At 40.6% G+C, this 20,144-nt stretch overlaps 1 protein-coding gene across 1 annotated transcript in view; it reads left to right on the top strand.

Moving 5' to 3' along the window:
* dock2 (dedicator of cytokinesis 2) overlaps positions 1-20,144 on the top strand; it is a 95,129-nt gene that overhangs the window by 22,148 nt on the left and 52,837 nt on the right. Inside the window, exons 22-25 of the mRNA XM_023416769.2 lie at positions 1,140-1,248; positions 1,701-1,771; positions 3,734-3,840; positions 17,847-17,989. Of these exons, the coding sequence (XP_023272537.1) occupies positions 1,140-1,248; positions 1,701-1,771; positions 3,734-3,840; positions 17,847-17,989 (430 nt within the window). The remainder of the gene's footprint in view (positions 1-1,139; positions 1,249-1,700; positions 1,772-3,733; positions 3,841-17,846; positions 17,990-20,144) is intronic.

Genomic DNA, 20,144 nt, shown 5'->3' with positions numbered 1-20,144 from the left:
CACCACTGAATCACACAGAGATGGTGAGGAGATGGGGGGAAAGAAGGGGGCGGAGAGACGGCTGAGAGAAAAGTTTGTTAGCGGTTGAGGAAGTAGGACTGAAGGAATGGTGGAGGGGTATGTGGGTGTTGATATGTGATGTGAATAGCAACAACAACCATAACCCAGTTTTTATGTGTTAAGTTAGAGAAGGATTACTGTAATCACACAGTCAGTGTTTATGAGGTGCGCCTGTTGGTTTGCTGTTGGGTGTCATGGTTTTGTACATTCACATGTAAAATAAAATATTGACTTAAGGGATAAAGTGGAATGCAGCATATTCATGCTGAATATATTTTCATCCATATTGTTGACAGAAGACGTGAAGAAATGCAGCCAATTCAGTTAACGCTCCATGTCCACACAAACACATGAATTTAGTTGTACTTTCGCTTGTTGCTCGAACATTCTGAGTTAGTGCAGAGAAAGCCAGCGCTGGCTCCATGAAGATAACTTCAAAAACATTATCATTACCGACCTGGTAACAATTTAAACTGTGATGACAAACAACTACTGCTGGAGAATATGCACCCCAGTAGAGATTCTGATTGTTTTCAGAAGAAAAAGTTTTGAAAGCAGAGAAATAAAATCCGGCAAGAGGATAAAAATGGCTATACAGACAGACATTTGTAATGGAGTCGCAAAAAAGAAAGTATGTTTCCAAGGAGGGATGAGACTTATTATTATACATCAAATTATCATATTGTATTATCATGTATTATCTCACTAAATCTGCTCAGAAAACAATTTATATCAAAATAGTTTAAGCATAACAGGGATGAGTCATGCATGGATGTGAGGCTTTACATATTTCTGTTTATATCCAACTTGAGTTTATTGTCAGCTAGCCTTGTTTGACCCTTTAGCTCTTATTCTCTCTCTCCATGCCCCAGTGTCACTATTCACCCCCACACCCCAATTTGTTTTCTCTCATCTTTTAATTCCTTCCTAAATCTGTTTTGCCTTCTTCATCCCTCCCTCCATCGCCCTTGTTAATCATGTCACGGACATGATTTCTGTCATTCATCTCGTACTTTCTCTCTTTTCTTTCCTCTGATTTTCCTGTTGCATTTATACTTATTTTTTTCCTGCCCTCCTAGGTTATACGAAGGCAAAGAACAGGCGGAGTTTGAGGAGTCTCTGAAGAGGCTTTTTGAGTCCATCAACAACCTGATGAAAACTGACTTCACCACCACTCTGCTGCTCAGGGTAATCGCGAACACTTGCTGTGCACCCATACTAAAACACGTACCACTCCTCTTTATAGTTTTCTCACCTTTGTCATCACCTCCTGTCTGCTCCTTCTTCTGCTACATCTTATCTTCATCTCCTCCTATTTCTCTGATGTGATCTCTCAACCTGATTCTGGTTACATCAGTATTCTGCTGCATAATGTCTTCCTCTTATTCTCACTTCTTACAACAAGGCAGAGACACAAAAAAAGATGGAGTCACTAAAAGTTAGGCAGCCAGACAAGCAGTCCTCTGGAAAATAAAGCAGGTCCTTTTTCTCAGTTGTCATGAGAGACTATTTGATGGCAAAGTCACCTTCTATTAACCAACAACTTTCACAGGGTTTCAAGACAGTAATTTAATGGTGTTTACTTGTGGTGTGTGTTTGTGTGTGTGTGTACACACATGTGTGCATGATTGTGTCATCAGGTTGCTGCTCTGAAGTACTTGCCAACGGTCCTGCATGATGTTGAGAAAGTGTTTGATGCCAAGCTCCTCAGGTTAGCTTTCCCTTACACACACACACATACACACACACACACACACACACACACACACACACACACACACTATCACCTTATCTCTGGTCTCATTCAGGGAAACTGACAGCGAGGATATATGGAGCTCAGCTCAGGTTTTCCTCTTGGCTCTGTTCAGTGACCCCCGCACTTTCCATCCTGGTCGAACCATACTTTCTTTATCAAGTGATAAAAATCTCATCAGACTGACGTATGCACAAGGACACACACTCAAACACACTCTGCAGCTCCTCCATGTGCCCCTGAGTGAACTGACAATTTCACCGAAACCATCAAACAAAACCCATTTAAACAGTAAAAACGTCTTGGAATGACTCGTTTAACCTCTCCGTGACCCAGAATCAAACTTACAATAAACTGTTTAGCCCAGTAAATGACCTCAGTGTACATACTTCTTCAGTTGGTGGTTTTTTTTTCAAACTAGATATTTCAGGCATTTTCTTTGTCCTCTAGCAATCCCACAACCAAACATGGATTCATTGTCTTGGGCTGACCTTATTACTACATAGCAAGAAGATGTTAATTGACATTTTCTAAACTTGCCACACTCAATTTCAAACACCCTCATCCTCATAATTTCCTTTTTCACCTTTCTGTGACCTATGTGGGGTTTTGTGTGTCCACGTGTGTGTCTGTGTGTTTGTGGATTATCCACATCTGCTAGTTCAGTCATTCGAGTGGGGCCGTGTCAACACAGTGTCACAAAGGCGCTACCTGTAACACCTGCCACACAGTCAAATACAAATACACACATGCACCAGCCGAAAGGCAATGAGGGGCAGAGAGATAGAAATCAGCGCACATATTCTCACTTCCTGTCATTCATTTTCTCTCTCATTCACACTCTTGCACTCACCCTTACTGTCTGTCTCCGGTGTTTCTGTACACACAACTGGGCATACACGGACTCGCACAAACATAGCTGAGTCATCTGAACTTGAAAGTAAGGTCCCCATTGCACTCCTGATCAGAATTGCCTTGCGCAGAGTTTCCAATAGCAAGCTTTGTGAATTACAATCACAGTGCATGAGGTGGACATCAAAGTCTTTGTCTCATCTCCTGTATGGTCCCATTCCTACACCTTGTAAACTCACCTGTGGTGTGATCTGCAGTGTGGTACACAATCACAAACACTGGCAGCTATGGATGTGTATTGTTTGCTCTCTGTGTCCTTTGCATTTCCACAGAGTATAGTATGACATTTTGGGTTTTAATTAGATTCAGCTCAGATGATTAGCGGGCCTGATAAGTCTGCACTGAGCCTCTGTTCCCCAGCCTGTCCTCGTGCCAGCTTATGCACGTCAAAAGTTCATACAAACTTTTTCAGTGTTTGGGTTTTTGGAGCAGAGGTGGTGCCTTTCATTCTTTCATACCATTATTGAGATTGCTACTGCAGCATATGTGGCTTAATGTAAGGAGACAAGGACAAAGTGAGAGACATACAAAAAAAAAAAAAAAAAAAATGGACACAGAGGGTTCACCATGTTTGGAGCATTCAATCTTTCTAAGTGGCATTAGGGCTTGCAACCATCTTGTTTAATTATTCTGAAATTTAATTTGGGGCAGGGGATGAGTCAAACCTGTGTCTTCATTAAAACATGTTTGTACTTTGGCTCATTTGTTTTCTTGCTCACATCTGCGGTTCATTCTGATACAGCCACTGCTTTTAGTGGTTGCATATTTTATAAACTTAATGTTTAATACTTGACTTACAAAGGTAAACTTTGAATCACTTACATGGTGGTGGGAATAATCGGAGCAGGAGATTTTATTGTTAAAATTCAAAACACATGCAATAACATGTAGAAAATAACTCTTGAATATTTATTGTGCTCATTAAAAAAAAAAAGAAATCTGTTGCTCTTCCCATGTAATGATCTTGCTGGTTACTTATTCCACCTCCCCTTTGCTTTTTCTCCCCAGTCAGTTGCTGCATCAGTTTTATTCCTGCATCCCCCCTGAGAAACTCCAGAAACAGAAGGTGGCCTCCATGACTGAAATTGTCAGCAGCCAACTCTTCCAGAAACAAGGTGTGCACATTTTTCCAGTTTCAGGCCTCAGTGATGAGCTAACTAATAGCGGAATCAACAGTTGAGTGAAGAACCAATTGCGGATGTGCACAACCCATTCTGTGTGAAATCCTACAGAGCATTAGTTGCTTCTCACTTAAACGATCTATTATATAGTGAGTAATTCTAGCCCAGCAACAGGAGTGGCCAGACAACTGCTCACACTGTACTTTGTGACTAGTAAGGGTGTTCTTTGCTCTAAAGGTTTTATCTTGATACAGCATGGTGGATAAAGGGTGCTGCTAATACTGCAAGTGAAATGTACCATTCCCTCCGCGGCAATCCAGTTAAGCACTCTGGATAAAAGCATCAGCCAAATGGTTAAAGGACATACTGATGTTTTTATTTGGTTTACTGACCTATACACATTTTATCAATTTTATCTATATAGAATTGACTTGACCTAACAAGTTACAGAATTACAATCTTTTGAATTTCTAATATTAACCCATATTACTGTATGTGTCTGTTTGTTATTAGATTAAAAGGGGAAAGATAAGCCTCCTTAAAATGATCCGCTGCTTCAGCTAGCATTCAAATAACGAAGACATGGATGTTTGTGTTTTAGTTTGCCAAACAATCTTCCTGAGGGACTATTTTGTGATTAGCTACAGAAAACAATTTGGATATTTGATGGTGTTGCTGTAATATACAATTACAGTTCTGCTATGTTCACATCCAGTGACATTACAATCAGTGCAATGGACCCCAGTCAGATACCATCTTATTACAATCAGCCCAAGTGGCACCTATTAACTGATCGAAAAGGTCACTTCAAGTTTCTCTTGTTAAGATAAACAGTCTTGAGGCTAAAATAGCATCGACCTAAACCGATATTTGTTAGTCATCTGATGGTTTTCATTTGTCCTTGTGGTGTTGACATTCCCTCTCCACCCATACTGAACAAGTCCAAGAACCTTATTGCAAACAGAGAAATGAGTACACTGCTCACGCCCCAGTAGGTAATGATGTTGAATATAGAAAAGGATATGTTTTATCCATATTAATGTCACAGGTGACATCTGTGTATCCATCTACCAAAAGAGGAGATGTACTATCACCTAATGTTTGTGGCAGATAAGACAGGAAGTGTTTTCAGAACGCTGCAGTCTCACTGTCATTAATGTGTCACTTTTCACAGCATGTCTACTCTGCTTTTAAATTATTTTCACTAGATTTGGCATAATTGCCAAGGACACATGATTTTTGTCTGTGTGGTACCTTTAAAGTGTGTTACGCATCAATGATCGCACACTCTTCACCAATCCGAGTCCACCCCCTACCTCTGTTCAGACCTATTATATCTGTCTAATTTGCTTGTAGTGGGCTGATAAGTGGTGGTTTCCCCTGCAGAGGATTGCATGGTGATGGATAGAGTGGGCTAATGTTGTGCTGCTGTATAATACAGACTGGATGAGGAGGCCCAGAAATGGGTGTGTGCAGTGCAAACTGAAGAATTGGAAGTAGACTGTGAGTGAGTGTGGTGGACCAGGTTTAGTTTGTGACAGAAATCGGTCTGAGTGGGTCTAGTGGGTCTGAGACGGCATGTGTGCTGGGCTGTGCTAGACAGATTCAGTCTGCATCATTGGCACTGTTCCATTTGTGCATGAATGCATTTTCATACACAACCTGCAAACACATTTATATGTATCTGTTTCAGAGTGACTGATGATACTGTATCTTGGTGTGAGTGTATCTGTGCATTTCAGTGTCTGTGCATTGGTGCATGTTTAATAGGTGTGTGCACTGGCTGGAATATTGTTTTTGCCCAATGTAGCAATGGGCCCGGTCATCAGTCAGTCGCTGCCAGCCAAGTCGGTAGCCGACCCAGGATACGGTCCTTTGGTATTGATCCTGGCTCCAATGATTGATTCCCCAGGGTCTGAAACGACAGGCTTGGCCCTCTGGCTGGCTGTCAACACGCTTAGAGTCACACTCTGTCACCAGGGAAGGAGGGAGAGAGCGAAGAAAGCAATGAAAGTAACAGGAGAGAGAGAGAGGGATGAGGCCGACAGGTAGAAAAAGAGAGACCATGATAAAGAGAAAAAGACCAAAGAAATGTAGGCCATCATTCCAAAATGCTACATATCAATTTAGGCAGACAAAGATCTGTCAGTATGTGATAAACAGATGCCCTACAACCATTTTGGAAGCAAAGATTTGGAAATGATTTTAACCTGCAGTCTTAGCCCGTAGAGTGTTTTAAATTCATTCAGGTCATATTGAGTGTTTGTCATTTTTGAAATGGTGAATGTCTCTTTTTAAACACTTCAAATGCAAAGTGATGGAGACGGAGCAAGGTAGAGGACAGTCCATGGAGATAAGAATAAACAGACGACACGGTGAGAAAAAGAAAACCAGAGATAACGATTTGCAAAAGAGGGAGGCCGAAAGAGGAGAGGGGAAGATTATTTGGAAAAGAAAATTGGAATAGAGACTATTAAAAGGAGAAAAAAGAGGGATGACATGATGATTGGTAAACAGAGGGACAGGGGCAAAGGGATAAGTAAATGGATGGGAAAGATGGATGACAGAGAAATGGGGAAGAGACAAAGGCTGGTTGACAAAGAGGAAACAAGGGATTTGAGAAAGATAAAGAGAGAAGAAAGAACAAGTAGATGGTGGTGCAGAGTGAAAACAAAGCAGCTTGGGGAGATTGGAAAAATAAGTTTGTGGCAGAAAGGGAGGGGCTGACTGTGTTTTGCTATTAAACAGTCTAAAAGTGATTAAAGTTTAAGACCTGCTCACACTAAATCTATTAGCAAACCTGCATGCTGTTGGTCAGTGACACCTGGCCCCTCCTTTGCCCTCCTCTTCCCTCGTCCTCCGGCACAGTGCTTATTTATTTATTCGTTCATCTATATATTGGTCCGTTCCATCTCCATCCCTGCCTCACCAAATAAGCGCTGACATTCGGTCTAATTGAGATGCATTTTAGCATTGGGATGCTAATCAAGGAGCTTGTATGCTACTGTGCCATTCGTCCAGGAGGCTGAAATATGCAGCAGCCCTAAATTATATATTTATAATGGCTAATGGCCCCCGGTGTCCTATCACTGCTCTGCAATACATATTTAATAACCCTACCTGTCTGTCTGACTGTCTGTCTGAGGATTCCTGCCAAGCTCCCTCTCGAGGGAAAAATGTCAAGCCACTGACAGTGTGGGAGAGGTTGGATGATGGAAGGGGAATGGTTTTATGTGTGTATGTCAGTGTGAGACAGGAGATCACTTGCACATGCTCATGTTTGACAGAGTGAGAATGAACAACCTTACAAATTATTAGGTTTGTTTTACTACTGTATTTTTAAGGTTAAGTTTAAGTCTGGGTGATAATTGGATTATGAAGGGACGAATTGTAATGCAGCCACTCGCCACACTGTTTCGTACTTAGAGGTGCGTATGTGTTTGCTCCACAGTGTTTTCCTTACACTCTGTTACCAGAAGATTTTCTGGGCTGTCCTCATTGCAACATTGTTTACTCTAAACTATATTGTCAGCATCTTCTTTCAGCAGAAAACACAAGAACTTTACAGTGTGTGAGCTCATAAAATCTAAATAAAAATTGGTTTAAATATTATTATATATAATATTTTGGTGAAAGTCAGTCAAGGTCAAACAATAAGTCCTTAACTTTCATGCAGTATATGAGATTGTTACTTACTTATTAAAATTCTTTTGGGGTTTTTTGCCCTTAATCAGCAGGAAAGCAGATACTAGTTTTGTAATGAGGTGCTGTCACATGGTCACTGGTAGTAATTTTTCTCCAACCCTGGTTTTAAATGAAAGTGTGTGTATTTTTCTGTGTGTTTGTGTTCAACATGCTGATTTTGTCTGTCCATGTGTATGACTTTTTCATGTTGCATCCACGGGCAGTGTTTGAAGGGATTGGATTTTTTTTTTTTTTTTTTTTTGTCACACAAAAATACTCCTGATTTATTCAGCATACGCTCCAGCGATTAAGGGTCTTGGCAAGCACCTACTGTATACACACACCATGCACCGATACACACATGCTGGCACACATGCACAGATACACATGTGCATCCTGTCTTATGGGTTAATCTGGTTTTGAGACAAAATTAAATTTACGAGGCGCATTATAGCTCAATTTAGGCAAATTATAATGCCATCAGGCAATCACTGTGACAGATTGAGAGCATCAACACTGATAAAGGGGGAAAAAAAGAATGAGAGATCAGGGAGAGCAAAGAGCAGAGGGACAGAGGGGATGAGTCTGTCATTTTGTTTGCCCTCTCATTTCCCAAAGCTGGTCAGAGTCCCTGATTCAATCCACTAACCCTTTATATCTTCTCTGCCATGCTGCCATCTCCCCTCCTCCATCTGTACAGCTGGAGCAAAGACTGCAGTCATGTCACCTGCCTTGTAGTACATATTAAACAGATTAAAAGAAACCCCATGTGTGTTAGTGTAATGCTCTTGTAAGATTAATTGGTACAGCTAGGTATGTCAAGAACATGGTATAGAAAAAACACATAACGCAGAAAATCAGAAAAACCTGTGTCGTAGCTAGTGTAAATTATCTTTTAAATTATCATATCAATCCATATCAACAGGAGAAATCCCATTACTTAAATTGCTTGAATTTTACTGCAACGCATTATACAGTATTGTTGACATTACTCACACCCATGTCTATATTTCTCCTGCTGTGATTACTTAACAGATGCATGTCAGTGCTTGATCATTACGGATGAGTGATGTACTGTACAGTTATTATCGTCAGGATTTAATCAGTGCTGAGTGATCTCGGTTGTCTGCACATTCTCTACCAATCAGCATTAGTGACAGGTCACTTTAGGCCCTAGTTATAATAGTAGTGAATGTGGTTTTCTACATCTGACTTCTAAGAGAGCTTCAAGTGACAAAGATATGACTGACACCAAGAGTCGAAAGTGGGAAGATTATGCTGTATTAATGGCTTACTTCAATCACATTTTCTCTTTTAAAGCAGATATAAAAGGCCAGTGTTTTTGATGGTGTAAAGATGGTATGTGATTCACGCGTGAAGGTTACCCTGAGGGTAAGCAAGTGTTTGCATGCGCCACAATGAACCTGTGTTTGTCGTGTATTCCTTCTAGCCATTCCCAAAGCAGCTGGTTGAGCTATAATGTCAAAGCTGTCAGCTTTACAGCAGCTCAGGGTGTGTGAGTGCGCGTATGAGTGTGCATGTGTGTAACAGACTGCTTGGTGATCCATTAAGTGTCCATGTGCCCATATGCTATATCATTAGTTATACAGACGTATTAGGAGACAGGCTTGTGAATCATAAAAAACATAATAGTCATACGGCTGCCATGTCCCCGCAGGCTGCTCTCTGTTCCGCTCCACTCTGCTCCTTGTGAAGAGAAGTATATTTACTGTGAACCTCTTTTCTTCTCTTCTCTTCAGGTTTATGTCACATCTCACTGTAAATACAGTGAGATCATCCTCATGAACACCCAGCAAAAACTGCTTACTGTACCTGTCAGAGAATTATGAATGTAAATTGGGTCCAAGAAGTGGTGTGTGTGTGTGTGCTGTGTGTGTGTGTGTGTGTGTGTGTGTGTGTGTGTGTGTGTGTGTGTGTGTATTTGGTTGTTTGACAGCAGAGGAGCCATCTGCCACAAATTATTTTTAACTGTTGTTGTACACACTGACCCAAAAATAGCTATGCTGACTGTCGTGCTGTGGGCTGATGGCTCCACAGGGTTAATGGGAGAAAGAGAGGGAGAAGGTAGAAGTTGCTCTCATTCAGAGCGGCAGTTTGGGAGGTTGTGGATAAAACAGTAGAATAAGAGCGGGATGGATGAGACTAATGGAGCAAAGTGAATGGAGTTTAATCATTTTGGGAACTGCCTCTGTCTCACACTCTCCTTCCATCGAATTTATATTCTGATCCATGCTTGTGTCTGTGGGGTGAGCTCATTGGAAAATGAATACAGACAAGGACAGTGGAGGGACGTAATGGTCAGTGTACCAACACACTTAGCCATTCATTTGTTTGGTACAGATGCTTTAATGTTAACTACAGACAGGAGCAACCTGACAGAACAGCTTGGTGCTGTCAATAGCTGGTTTCTAAGGATACAGCAAATTAACATTTCTGGGACGGTTTAAATCCTAATGATCCCCTTTGGGACTTTGGGTCCAACAGCAGTGATAACAGGTGAATTGCATGTCATTGAAATATTGTGACAAATTATTGCAACAGCAGAGTAGATCGGAGATGATATAATAATATGATAAGAATAAAGATTTGCAGCCTATTAAATCTGAACAAATACAAAAAGAATTTAAAAGCTGAGTTCAGATACAGGCTTAACCAGCGACAGCGGCTTCGTGATATATTACTCTCCTATTAGAAAACACGGGGGATAAGTCTGCCTATCAGTCAAAGCAGTGAAATGGTTCACCGCAAGGCATTCATCTACCATTGATTTGCCGCAGTCAAATTGATCAAAACGCTGTACCAACCAGCTAAAACTACCAACAGACTAATTGGTCAATCAATTTAATATTCATGTGGAAGATGGAGCGGAGGAGGAAGGCTGAGATGAGGGCTGGTAATTAGTGGGTGACTCATAGAGAGTGACTAAGACAGGTGGAAAAAAGAGAAAGAGATAATTTATACACCATTTGAAACACAGGGTAAAATAAATAAAGCCTCTTTCAGCAGCATCTGAAAAGAACACTCAATAAACAAACAAGGGATTATCTGAACAGTATCAGTAGTATCTAGTACTTGTTATCTTTGCAACAAATTTTTGTTTTAGTAGTAAACATGACAAACAAGCCCAGTTCTGTCCTCAATTTCTTGTTATGGCAAGTTTTGGTGTGTGTGTGTGTGTGTGTGTGTGTGTGTGTGTGTGTGTGTGTGTGTGTGTGTGTGTGTGTGTGTGCGCATGTGAACAGTAGTATGCTTGAAGAGAAACAGAAACATTGAGAGAGCAATTATACTCAAGACAGCAGCCTTTACTGTGATTGTGTTTACTGTTTACTTTGTGCTTTTGCTGACAGTATTTGTTCTGTGCCAGGTTTTATCAGCGTCATAGCAAAACTTGCAGTGAAAAATGCACTTTCAGACATCATTGCCACTCTATATCACCATCAGTCACTAGTGCACTCTATCATCTGTAACTTATTGGCCTATACTTTATGGAGAGCACTTATTCACACAGGCAAAAGAGTTTTATGCATTTCTGTATAAAAAAAAAAAAATTATCCTACTAAACGACTTTGAGACAGCTTTCTTGCTTTTACACAGCATACATTGGTGGTCAGATTGAACCAGCAATTTATTAAAAAAAAAAAAAAAAAAAAAGAGAGAGATAGAAGTGTGGACATACAGGCACAACCAAAATACAAACAGAAAATGTAGGGCTTTATAACAGATGGGGTTTAAAGATGGAGCAAGGGAAGGAGTGAGCAAGGAGGGAGGAAGACAAATGAAAGATGGAGGGAGAGTGGATGAGAGGAGACATCCACAGTGACATGGAGAAATGAAAAACCTGCTGAGAGAGACATTTAGTCATCAGCAAGCAGGGAGACAGTTGGCTTGGTCCCAACCCCCCTCGCAGCGCAGAAGATTTACTTGTCATCGCGCCTCCGAACCTCCTCATTATCATCTTTTCTATCACTCTATCTTCCCAAAAGCAAGGGACGACAACCAAAGAGAGGGAACAGAGAGGGATGGAGAGAAAGAGGAAGACACCACAGTTTTACATGCCTCTTAGAAACTGAGATTGCATCTCATTATCATGTGCTATAGTTTATTGTGCTTGGCTGTCAAATGAAAAAATGGAACAGAGAAGGGATGAGCTGGCTGCTGAGCCATCAAAGCTGCTGTCTGTGTGGTGGCTTGCCAGCACTGGCGGCAGTCTACTCTCACAGACTTGGTAACCCAAACACACCCGCACCCTCACACAGGCACAAAGAGATTCCAGCTTGTACACATGCAATAGTGATGAAGCACCAAATCAGACACAAAAAGGACAATTCACACTCGGGCACATAGACACACATTGGTATTAATAATCAAAGGCTGAGATTACGCCAAGAATAAATAGACATTTTGAATTGAATATAGATGAGTACTTGAAGCTGTGTTGGTATGGGTCTTGAATATGTTGGGCGGTGTGCGTCAGCACCTGTGTGTATTTCTTTTTCTTTGAACAAGAGTGTATGTCTGCACAAAGTGAAGGCTAGATGAGAAAAAGTAAAAATGCATCCTGATGTTTTGCCCCAAGACCTTGATTTCCATTTGTGTGTGAGTGCCTGTTGGTGAAGCTTTCTTCCACAGCATGGCTGAATTGATTTACTGCACTGTTGCACCGCAGGCTATAACATACAACATGCAACTAAATTATACAGGCAAGTGAAACATAGAAACACAAGTTTACATAGAAAAGTGTGTGTGTTTATGCCGAACTTTGTCCTGTCCAACAGCTTGTAAGTTTTATTTTTTAATTATTTTTTTAAATACGTCATATCAACAACTGGAAAAATGCTGAATCGGTTAAAATTCCTTCTTTCTCACACAGATACACATCCCAAACCTCAGTTGAGCCTCTCCGGCAGATCCTCCCTTTAGGCTGCTTCGTAACAAAGCTCCACCAAACAGACCTCTGCAAAAATGGTTTAAGGTTATAGGATTAGGGCCATGACTGGGGTTAGACTCTGCCAATCCGAGTGAAGGATGCAGGATTTGTATGCAGCCCGAAAGGAAGTTCAAGGCTCAAGCCTGAGTAGGTCTAGAGCACATAGCACATATAGCACTGTTCCATATTCACTGGGAAGACGAGATACACACACCACCGTTGATTGGTTGGATCAGCAAGTTATTGATGCATCAAGATATGAAAACATTCTAGGGCAGTATGTTTTACCTGAAAAGTTGAGTTGGAGAAACTGAATGATGAGGGAGAGAATAGTACTATCAGTTGTTGTGACAGAAAGACAAGAAGTGTGAATCAAGAGGAAAGGTGTGGAAGGACATGTAGAGGGTCAATAAAGAGTAAAAAGAATACAAGATGGAAAACTACAGGCAAAAGATTGAGATGGAGAAAATGGAGATTGCATTTTACAAAAAAAGGACCAGGGGCCACAAAAATAGAAATAACAGATATAGACAGTGAGACAAACACAAGAGGGAAAGACAGCCACCAGTAGGACAAACAGATATATTAGATCTAGCATTTGTGCCAAGGTATCAATTGTATTTTGTCAGCAGGCCACTGTTTGTCACATTGATAATTCTCATAGCTCAAATGAGGGCAAATTTGTACAGATAGTGAAACTACTCAGCCAGTTTGATAGTACTCCAAGGTTTATTGTGACTCAGTCAAGAAAAATCCTACTAAAATAACCTCAGCTGGTTCTACTCGCAACACGTGCAAGAGCACATCTGAGGACAATATCTGTTTTGAAAAAGTCTAAGAAGAAATGCAAGAGGCATCTATCATGTTTAATTGGACCACTGATGTGATCCACTGTGAGGAGGCATCTTTGTTTTTTTGTTTTTAGAAAAGAAGAGAACTTACTCATTTGTGGAAGGAATTTTTTTTACCATATCCCTCTGTTGGTACAAACACGCACACATCTCTTGACAGGGGTTGGAGTGTACGGGCAGCCACAGTGTAGTGCCCCAGAACACTAATTCCTTGAAATAGCAATGATTTCAGATTCCTTCTTAAAGAATGACCCAGACCTGGAAGCTGCACACCATTGTAGCTGGTGTTCTTACAAGACTGAAAGCCCTCAGGACCATGGTGCAGTTCAAAAGCGTCTCTGAGAAATCTACCATTCAGGCTGGAGCAGTAGATATTAACATTCCTGATGTTATTCTAGGCCAGGCAAGGAACTTAGAAATACCTGCAAAAAGTTAAAGGTGCTGTTCCACATCAGTTACTGGAGACTATGAGCCACAGGGTGTGGAGGAGCATTACTGGGGCAGCCTGTACTTCATCATTTTTGATGCTCATATTCAGGAGATCCAGAGGCCATTTGAAGGGAAGGCGAAACTTAAGTAAAATCAAAACAGACGTTACACACCCTGACAGATCTTGATAAGTAGAAGGATGCCAGAGATGAGCAAGCAATTAGGATGCTCATGGTTTCTTATGTTTTCTGAATTTTAAGATGAGAAGTAGCTGCTGACTAAATTAAAGGTGTTTTACTCTGCATACATAAAATCCCAGAAGAGCACAGGTTATATAGAGTTACTTCAAATAAAGCTCAAGACTTGGTTTGTTTTTCCATCACTATTCAAATTTGTGAAAAATAGAGTCTACCAGCATCAGCAGGCTAGAAAGTGCAACCAGAGCCAAACAGATTGTCACTGTGGACAATGAATTTGTAGCTGTAGTACATTACGAAAAGTCTGAGGATGTCTGTTTCCTGACTGTTGCTGAAAGTTTTCTTTATTTTTAGAAAAAAACCCCAATGAAAAAAGGAAAATTAATAAAAGTTTCTGTTTCTCTTTGGGGGTTTTTTGTCCAACAACTCTCTATTATGCATCATTGATTTTTTTTTTCTCTCCCTCATTTTTCAATGAAAGCAGCACTTTGTGTGGGCTGAGAGGATAAATAGACAAAATGAGATCATGCCTAACATGTACAATAAAGAAAAAGCTTATATCTACAAAGCAACTGCACCTTAGACTTATCTTTAACTTCTGTTCCCATGTAAAACTCCTCACAGGAAGGGTAGACTGTCAAGCCCTTGATGTTCATAAATGTTCATTTTCTACTCAAACTACTCAGTGCGCAGTGAGTGCAGCTTCAGTAAATGTATTCCTCCATCTTCCTGCGTATTCACAAAGGGTCAGGGTTGGCATAGACCTTGAAACTTGCTGTCGTGGTAATGTTTTGATTATGCCTGGCTCCTGACACAGTAAAAACAAAAAGCACACAGTGTATCACAGAACAGGATACCCTTTCAACCCCCCTCCTACCTGCTCTCTATTTTTACTTTTCCTCCCCTTGTACATGTTACACCCAGACATATCAGATGGGTTTATTTCTTAAATCAATAGAAATAAAGAAGCAGGTGTCTGTGGGGTCATTTCACCAGGGCACGTCCCCTCCACAGGTTTAATGGTACATCCAGCCCCCGGAAGGCAGATGGATTAATTCTGGAGCTTGCGCTCACAACAATACTGCTATAAAACAGCCCATTGTTTTCTCTATCTGAAAGGACAAAAGATGATGAGTTTCTGCTTTGATGGATTAAACAGGTTTAGCAGGGCTTCCACTAAAATACAAAGCCGGCAGCATCTAAAACACCATTTTCTACCTCTCTAAAGGGCAAAGAGCAGGAGGCCTCCCTGTGTCATCTTGTTTCATTCTGACAAATTCAGAAATTTTACATTATCAGTTACGATAAATAACTTTTAATCGCAGGGCACTCAGATACAACTTCTGGTTGTCATCCAACTTTTGCTAGCGTCTCTTTTAAACTTCCTCCTCTTCTGGTTAGATTTGCTCTACCTGTGCAGGCCCCTCCTCCATCTCCATCTCCTCCTCCTCTCCCTCCTCCTTCTCCTCCTTCCATTTCTCTGAGTCATTGAGGGCATTTTGTGACTCATGTGTTTCCCCCCTCTCTCTCTCTTTTCGTCTTTCATCCCCCCCCTGTCCTCTCTGCATGTTTGTGTGATGGAGTGAGCGTTGTGATGAGGGCCCACTCAGCAGGCGTGTAGGCTTGACTCAGTTAATAATGGAACTAACGAGCATCAGCCCAAATGAGCTTTTAATGGGCTCTGTCTACCTGCGGCTACAGGAGAAGGATGGGGTGAAGGAGGTTGGGGAGGGCAGAAAGATGGAGAAGGAAGAAGAAGGAGAGGTCAAGATAGAAGAAGTGAGAAAATAAGAACAATCAGTTAATGTTGGAGCACACTGCAATCCAAGTTTTCTTATACATGTTTGTAAGTGCGTAGTACGTCATTTGTACTGACAGTTAAACAATTATATTTGACCTTGAGTGGGATCCATTATCCAAAGACACCTTGGCCAAATTGTGTAAATGGGACCTGTTTGACAAATTAAGTTGTTTATGCTAATTACGTCTGCTAGCTAACATTAGCATTACTAAATTTCCATGGAAATAGTTCTGCTATAGTTAGAAATATTTTCAGGAAAGCTTGCTGTACATAAATTATTTTGAGTGGTGCGGAGACACAGTAAATGTTTTTAACTTTCAGTATTGGACTTAAACATAATCTGCACCAACGTCCTTAACAGTGTTGAATCGATTCACTGTAACCTTGGACTATAACTGTGTCTGGTGTTTTGGCCACAGCTTTGCTGACTTCTAAACAATAGCAGATGACAATTTTAAAAGATTGGCTTCCTTAAAAATCAGTTTGAATTTTCTGTCAGAGCGTGCTTTATCAAATTACCAGTCTCATTACTAAATCATCAAATAATAAAACATTACATAGTTTCAGCAGCATAGTTGTCAACAATTTCTCAATAAAGTCAAAAGTTTTAAAAGTTTTTTATCAAACATATGGAGGGTTTACTTCTGCATTTATTTCAGCCCTGTGGGAAGCCTTAACTTTCTCTCTGTAAGTTTTGCATGAAAATAAACTTAGAAAAACCTGAAACACTTGAAGTTTGATTAGGCTTACTGCTGAGAGCAATGACTGTTTTTAAAAGTCTTCCTTGTCGGTCCATTTAGAATATTGTTGGATGGTAAATAAACACAATCATCAAATCATGTGCAAGTTTATGGTGTACTTTGGAAAACCTCGAAGAAAGACTCTTTCTAAGAGCTCAGACATTCTGTTGAACTGCTGAGTCACATTTGGCTTTTATTCCTTCATTTTAGTTTATTACATATTGTTCATTGCCCAGACACCTGTTGAGATTACATCAGTTTTGTTTGTTTTCGTGTTCAAAAGAAGGAACTCCCACCCAAAGTGCCATAAAACGATAATATTAAAATCATTATACTTAGTCACCATGTTGGGAAGCAAACTTTTTTTGTCATATTGTTGCCTAGTGGCACTCTCCCAATGTCAACCTTATTACAGAATAGCAAATAACATTTCAGAACAATGGCACATTCAAAAAGCTTTAGAAAATATGAAGAAAAAAATCCAGTCTTGAATATTATTGGTAGAAGGTTTAGATTTCAGAAGTGATTTTTCACTGCTTATGAAAGATGCTCACATAATCCTTCCCTTTACACAGGTCTGCTTTTACTTCACTTCAACCTACAGTACTCTTTGCTGTAGTCCTTCAGTGATTTCCTATAATTCCCAGAATGACTTTGGACAATCCCCAGAGAGGAGTTCTGAACCTTTAAAATCCATAAAGGATTTATAGAATGGTTGAGCACCAGGTGTAACTAGTATGAAATACAGCTTCATGTACAGGTATTAATGTAATTACTGATGATGCATTACATGTGCAAAATACCACATGAATTAAAAAATGAGATATCAATCAGAGATGGGAAAGAGAAAACGTTACACCTCGGTGATTGATGTGTTGACTGTGTGGTTGACAGACAGCTGCAGACTTGCATGGAAGTATAAATAGACACTTGATTGATATCACTCCATTGTGCAGTCTGGTTTTAGGGATGAATTTCTTCATCAGGATGCAGTGGCATCATTACTCATAGCCGTGTGGGTGCAGCTGTCTCCACAGGTGCTGCAACAATTGACATGAAGGTCCGGGGTTTAGGTTCTGAAAGGTTTTTCAGAGAGGAATCACATTACAGTAAATCTTGATGTTTTGCCTTTTGATGTTTGTTTTTAAACGTCTTATGTCTAAAGGCTTTCCCTAAAAGAAGTGAATAAAACATCACTCTTGCAGGCGCTGTCTCGCACTATCCAATTTATTATACAGACTTGAAAGTTTTCTTTCTTCAGTCGACAAAAAAAAAAACTGCCTGCTTTATTATCGTGTGTCTGCTTATTAAACCATTCATCTTTGACCTTGTGTGCTTTTGTTTCTTCAGAGTGCCGCGATGTGTTGTTACCCATGATGCTGCAGGAGTTGAGCGTGGCACTGAAAAGTATGGCCGACGGGCCTCATGATGAGAGGAGAAATAGCCTGGAGCTACTCAACAACATTCTGGAGGTGCTCAGCAGGAACAATGTGGTGAGACACACGGCAACCCTTTTTAGTAAAACACACAGTATCTGCAGACACAGACACTTTGTCATATAACTGCATTCTGCAGGATTGTTTCAACATGGACAGCTGTGAACTACACACTGAGATATGCATTGAGAACATAGTGAGATCTGACTGCTTTGGCCACATGTGGATGTTACTTTATAAAGTGTAGTGGTGATCATTTTCACATTCGGTCTTTGACCACCACACATGTTCCATGTTATTGCAAATAGCACAACCAACCACAGCCTCCGACTAAGGCAAAATGCCAAGTTGTTCTTTCTCTCTCTCTCTCCAGTGTCCCCTCATTTTTCTTATTTCTTTCCAGCTTCTTTCATTTAGAGTTCTTCTGTTTAGTTTTAGCCTGTGTGCAAATAATCGCAGTCCTTTGTAGTTTCCAACATTCCCGGTATCGCTGAAATCTTTCTTTATGTCCCTTTTTTTTTAATGGCAGTTGCAGTCTCCAAAAGACACAATCAAATGTCAGCGGGAAACAAAATCACATCCTAAGTGGTCACTTGAGGCGTAACTCAAGTGACTCATCCTGCAACAGCAGCAGCAACAGTTTAGAGTTCATTTTAGACACAGTCTGCAAATACAAAAAGATGAACAGGTCTGGTAAAAATGAAAACAGCCACACAACTGATATAATGATAGTAATAATGTACACTCGGTGCTGACAGTTCAGGCAGACCAGTTAACAGAAGCTGGTGAGTGACTGAAGTATCAAGCATCGTTTGCACTGAAACAACACAATACCTCCTTCTTACAAAGCATTTATATTGGGAAAACGCAAGGGAACCTTTTTTTTTTAAACCCACATATTAGAAGGCATTTCCTTTATCTTTCTAGCATCACAGAATGAATTTGAACTACCCTTGAGCTCTGTGCCACCCCAGTGGAACTTGTCTCCTAAAGAGTATAGTGAATAGCCTTAAGCAGTTTCATCTTCTGTTACACAGTCATGCAATGAAGCAGCCCGTTACCAATTACAACTGAATTGATTTTGCTTCACGCGTGTTGCTGCATGTTAGTCTGTTGAAACAAAATCCAGTTAGCTCCCGAACTAAACATCTTTAATATGGACACACACGCACATGTACACACAACAAATACAACACCAGTATCCAGCCGAGGGCTTTTTAATTGCTACTGCAAGTTGTTGACAGCCTGCTGAGTCTTTGAAGTGAAGGTATGGCTTTTTTCAGCTCTATTTATTTGGATAGCACTAATGAAGCGTGAGCCAAGCAAAGAGACACTGTGAGAGAAGAGAGAGGAGTAATGAATGGAGTGGAGTGAATACAGTGAGATGAGTTTGCGTCAGTGTAAAAACAAAAGCAGGCAGTGGTACATTGTCACAAGGACATGACAGTTACACATACAGCCATGTACAAACTATAAAGCCTGTGACGTGCAGCATCATACGGGTTTTATATCAAACTACATGAGGACTAATGTCTGCTATTGGATGATGTATACATTCAGACTAGTAGCGCAAAGCTTGTATTACTAATTGGCCCTTAATTCTGAATCTAAATGTGTTTATTCAAGTGCAGTCAAAGAAAAACACACATGAAAACACTTATCTATATCGTCTAGTGTGTTTGTGCTGCAAGAGTCCACATAGAGTAGTAGAGTTTAAAACGGCCTTGACTGCACCGCCGCTCTTCACGCTGCACAGCTTTTTCTAAAACCCAGACACTCTTGTTTGCCAATGACACACACACACACACACACGCACACACTCACGCACACATACACAAGTTATCTGGTCAAAAAGCAAAATGTGGAGGTCTAGTTTTTAAACTTGTCAAAGAAGAAAAAAAAAGAGCAGAAAAGGCCAGAGAGATGAAAACTTCTCATGGCCACGCAGGAGGGATGAAGAAAAAGTGAACAGGAAAGCATGGCTGAGAGCTAGAAGCTAAACAGACGGAGGGGAAAATGTTTATTTCATAAACAATATGACGGTGGAGGGATTTTACAAACAGACAATACAGGGAGTTATTGAGAGATAGTGTTGAATTTGAAGTGGGGGTGGGGTGGGGGGGTGTTAGGTGGAAGAAGTAAGAAAAACAACATTGAGGAAAAGGTGACAGGAGATGGGCTCACCTCCACACCCTCTGTCTCCTCTTTCCTG

The sequence above is a fragment of the Seriola lalandi genome, unplaced genomic scaffold (genome assembly GCF_002814215.2).
Source record: "Seriola lalandi dorsalis isolate HSWRI2012SDOR001 ecotype SW California unplaced genomic scaffold, Sedor1 jcf7180002054569, whole genome shotgun sequence".
Taxonomy (NCBI): domain Eukaryota; kingdom Metazoa; phylum Chordata; class Actinopteri; order Carangiformes; family Carangidae; genus Seriola; species Seriola lalandi.
The sequence above is the reverse complement of the archived record's forward strand: the minus strand, read 5'-3'. Positions and strand labels throughout refer to the sequence as shown.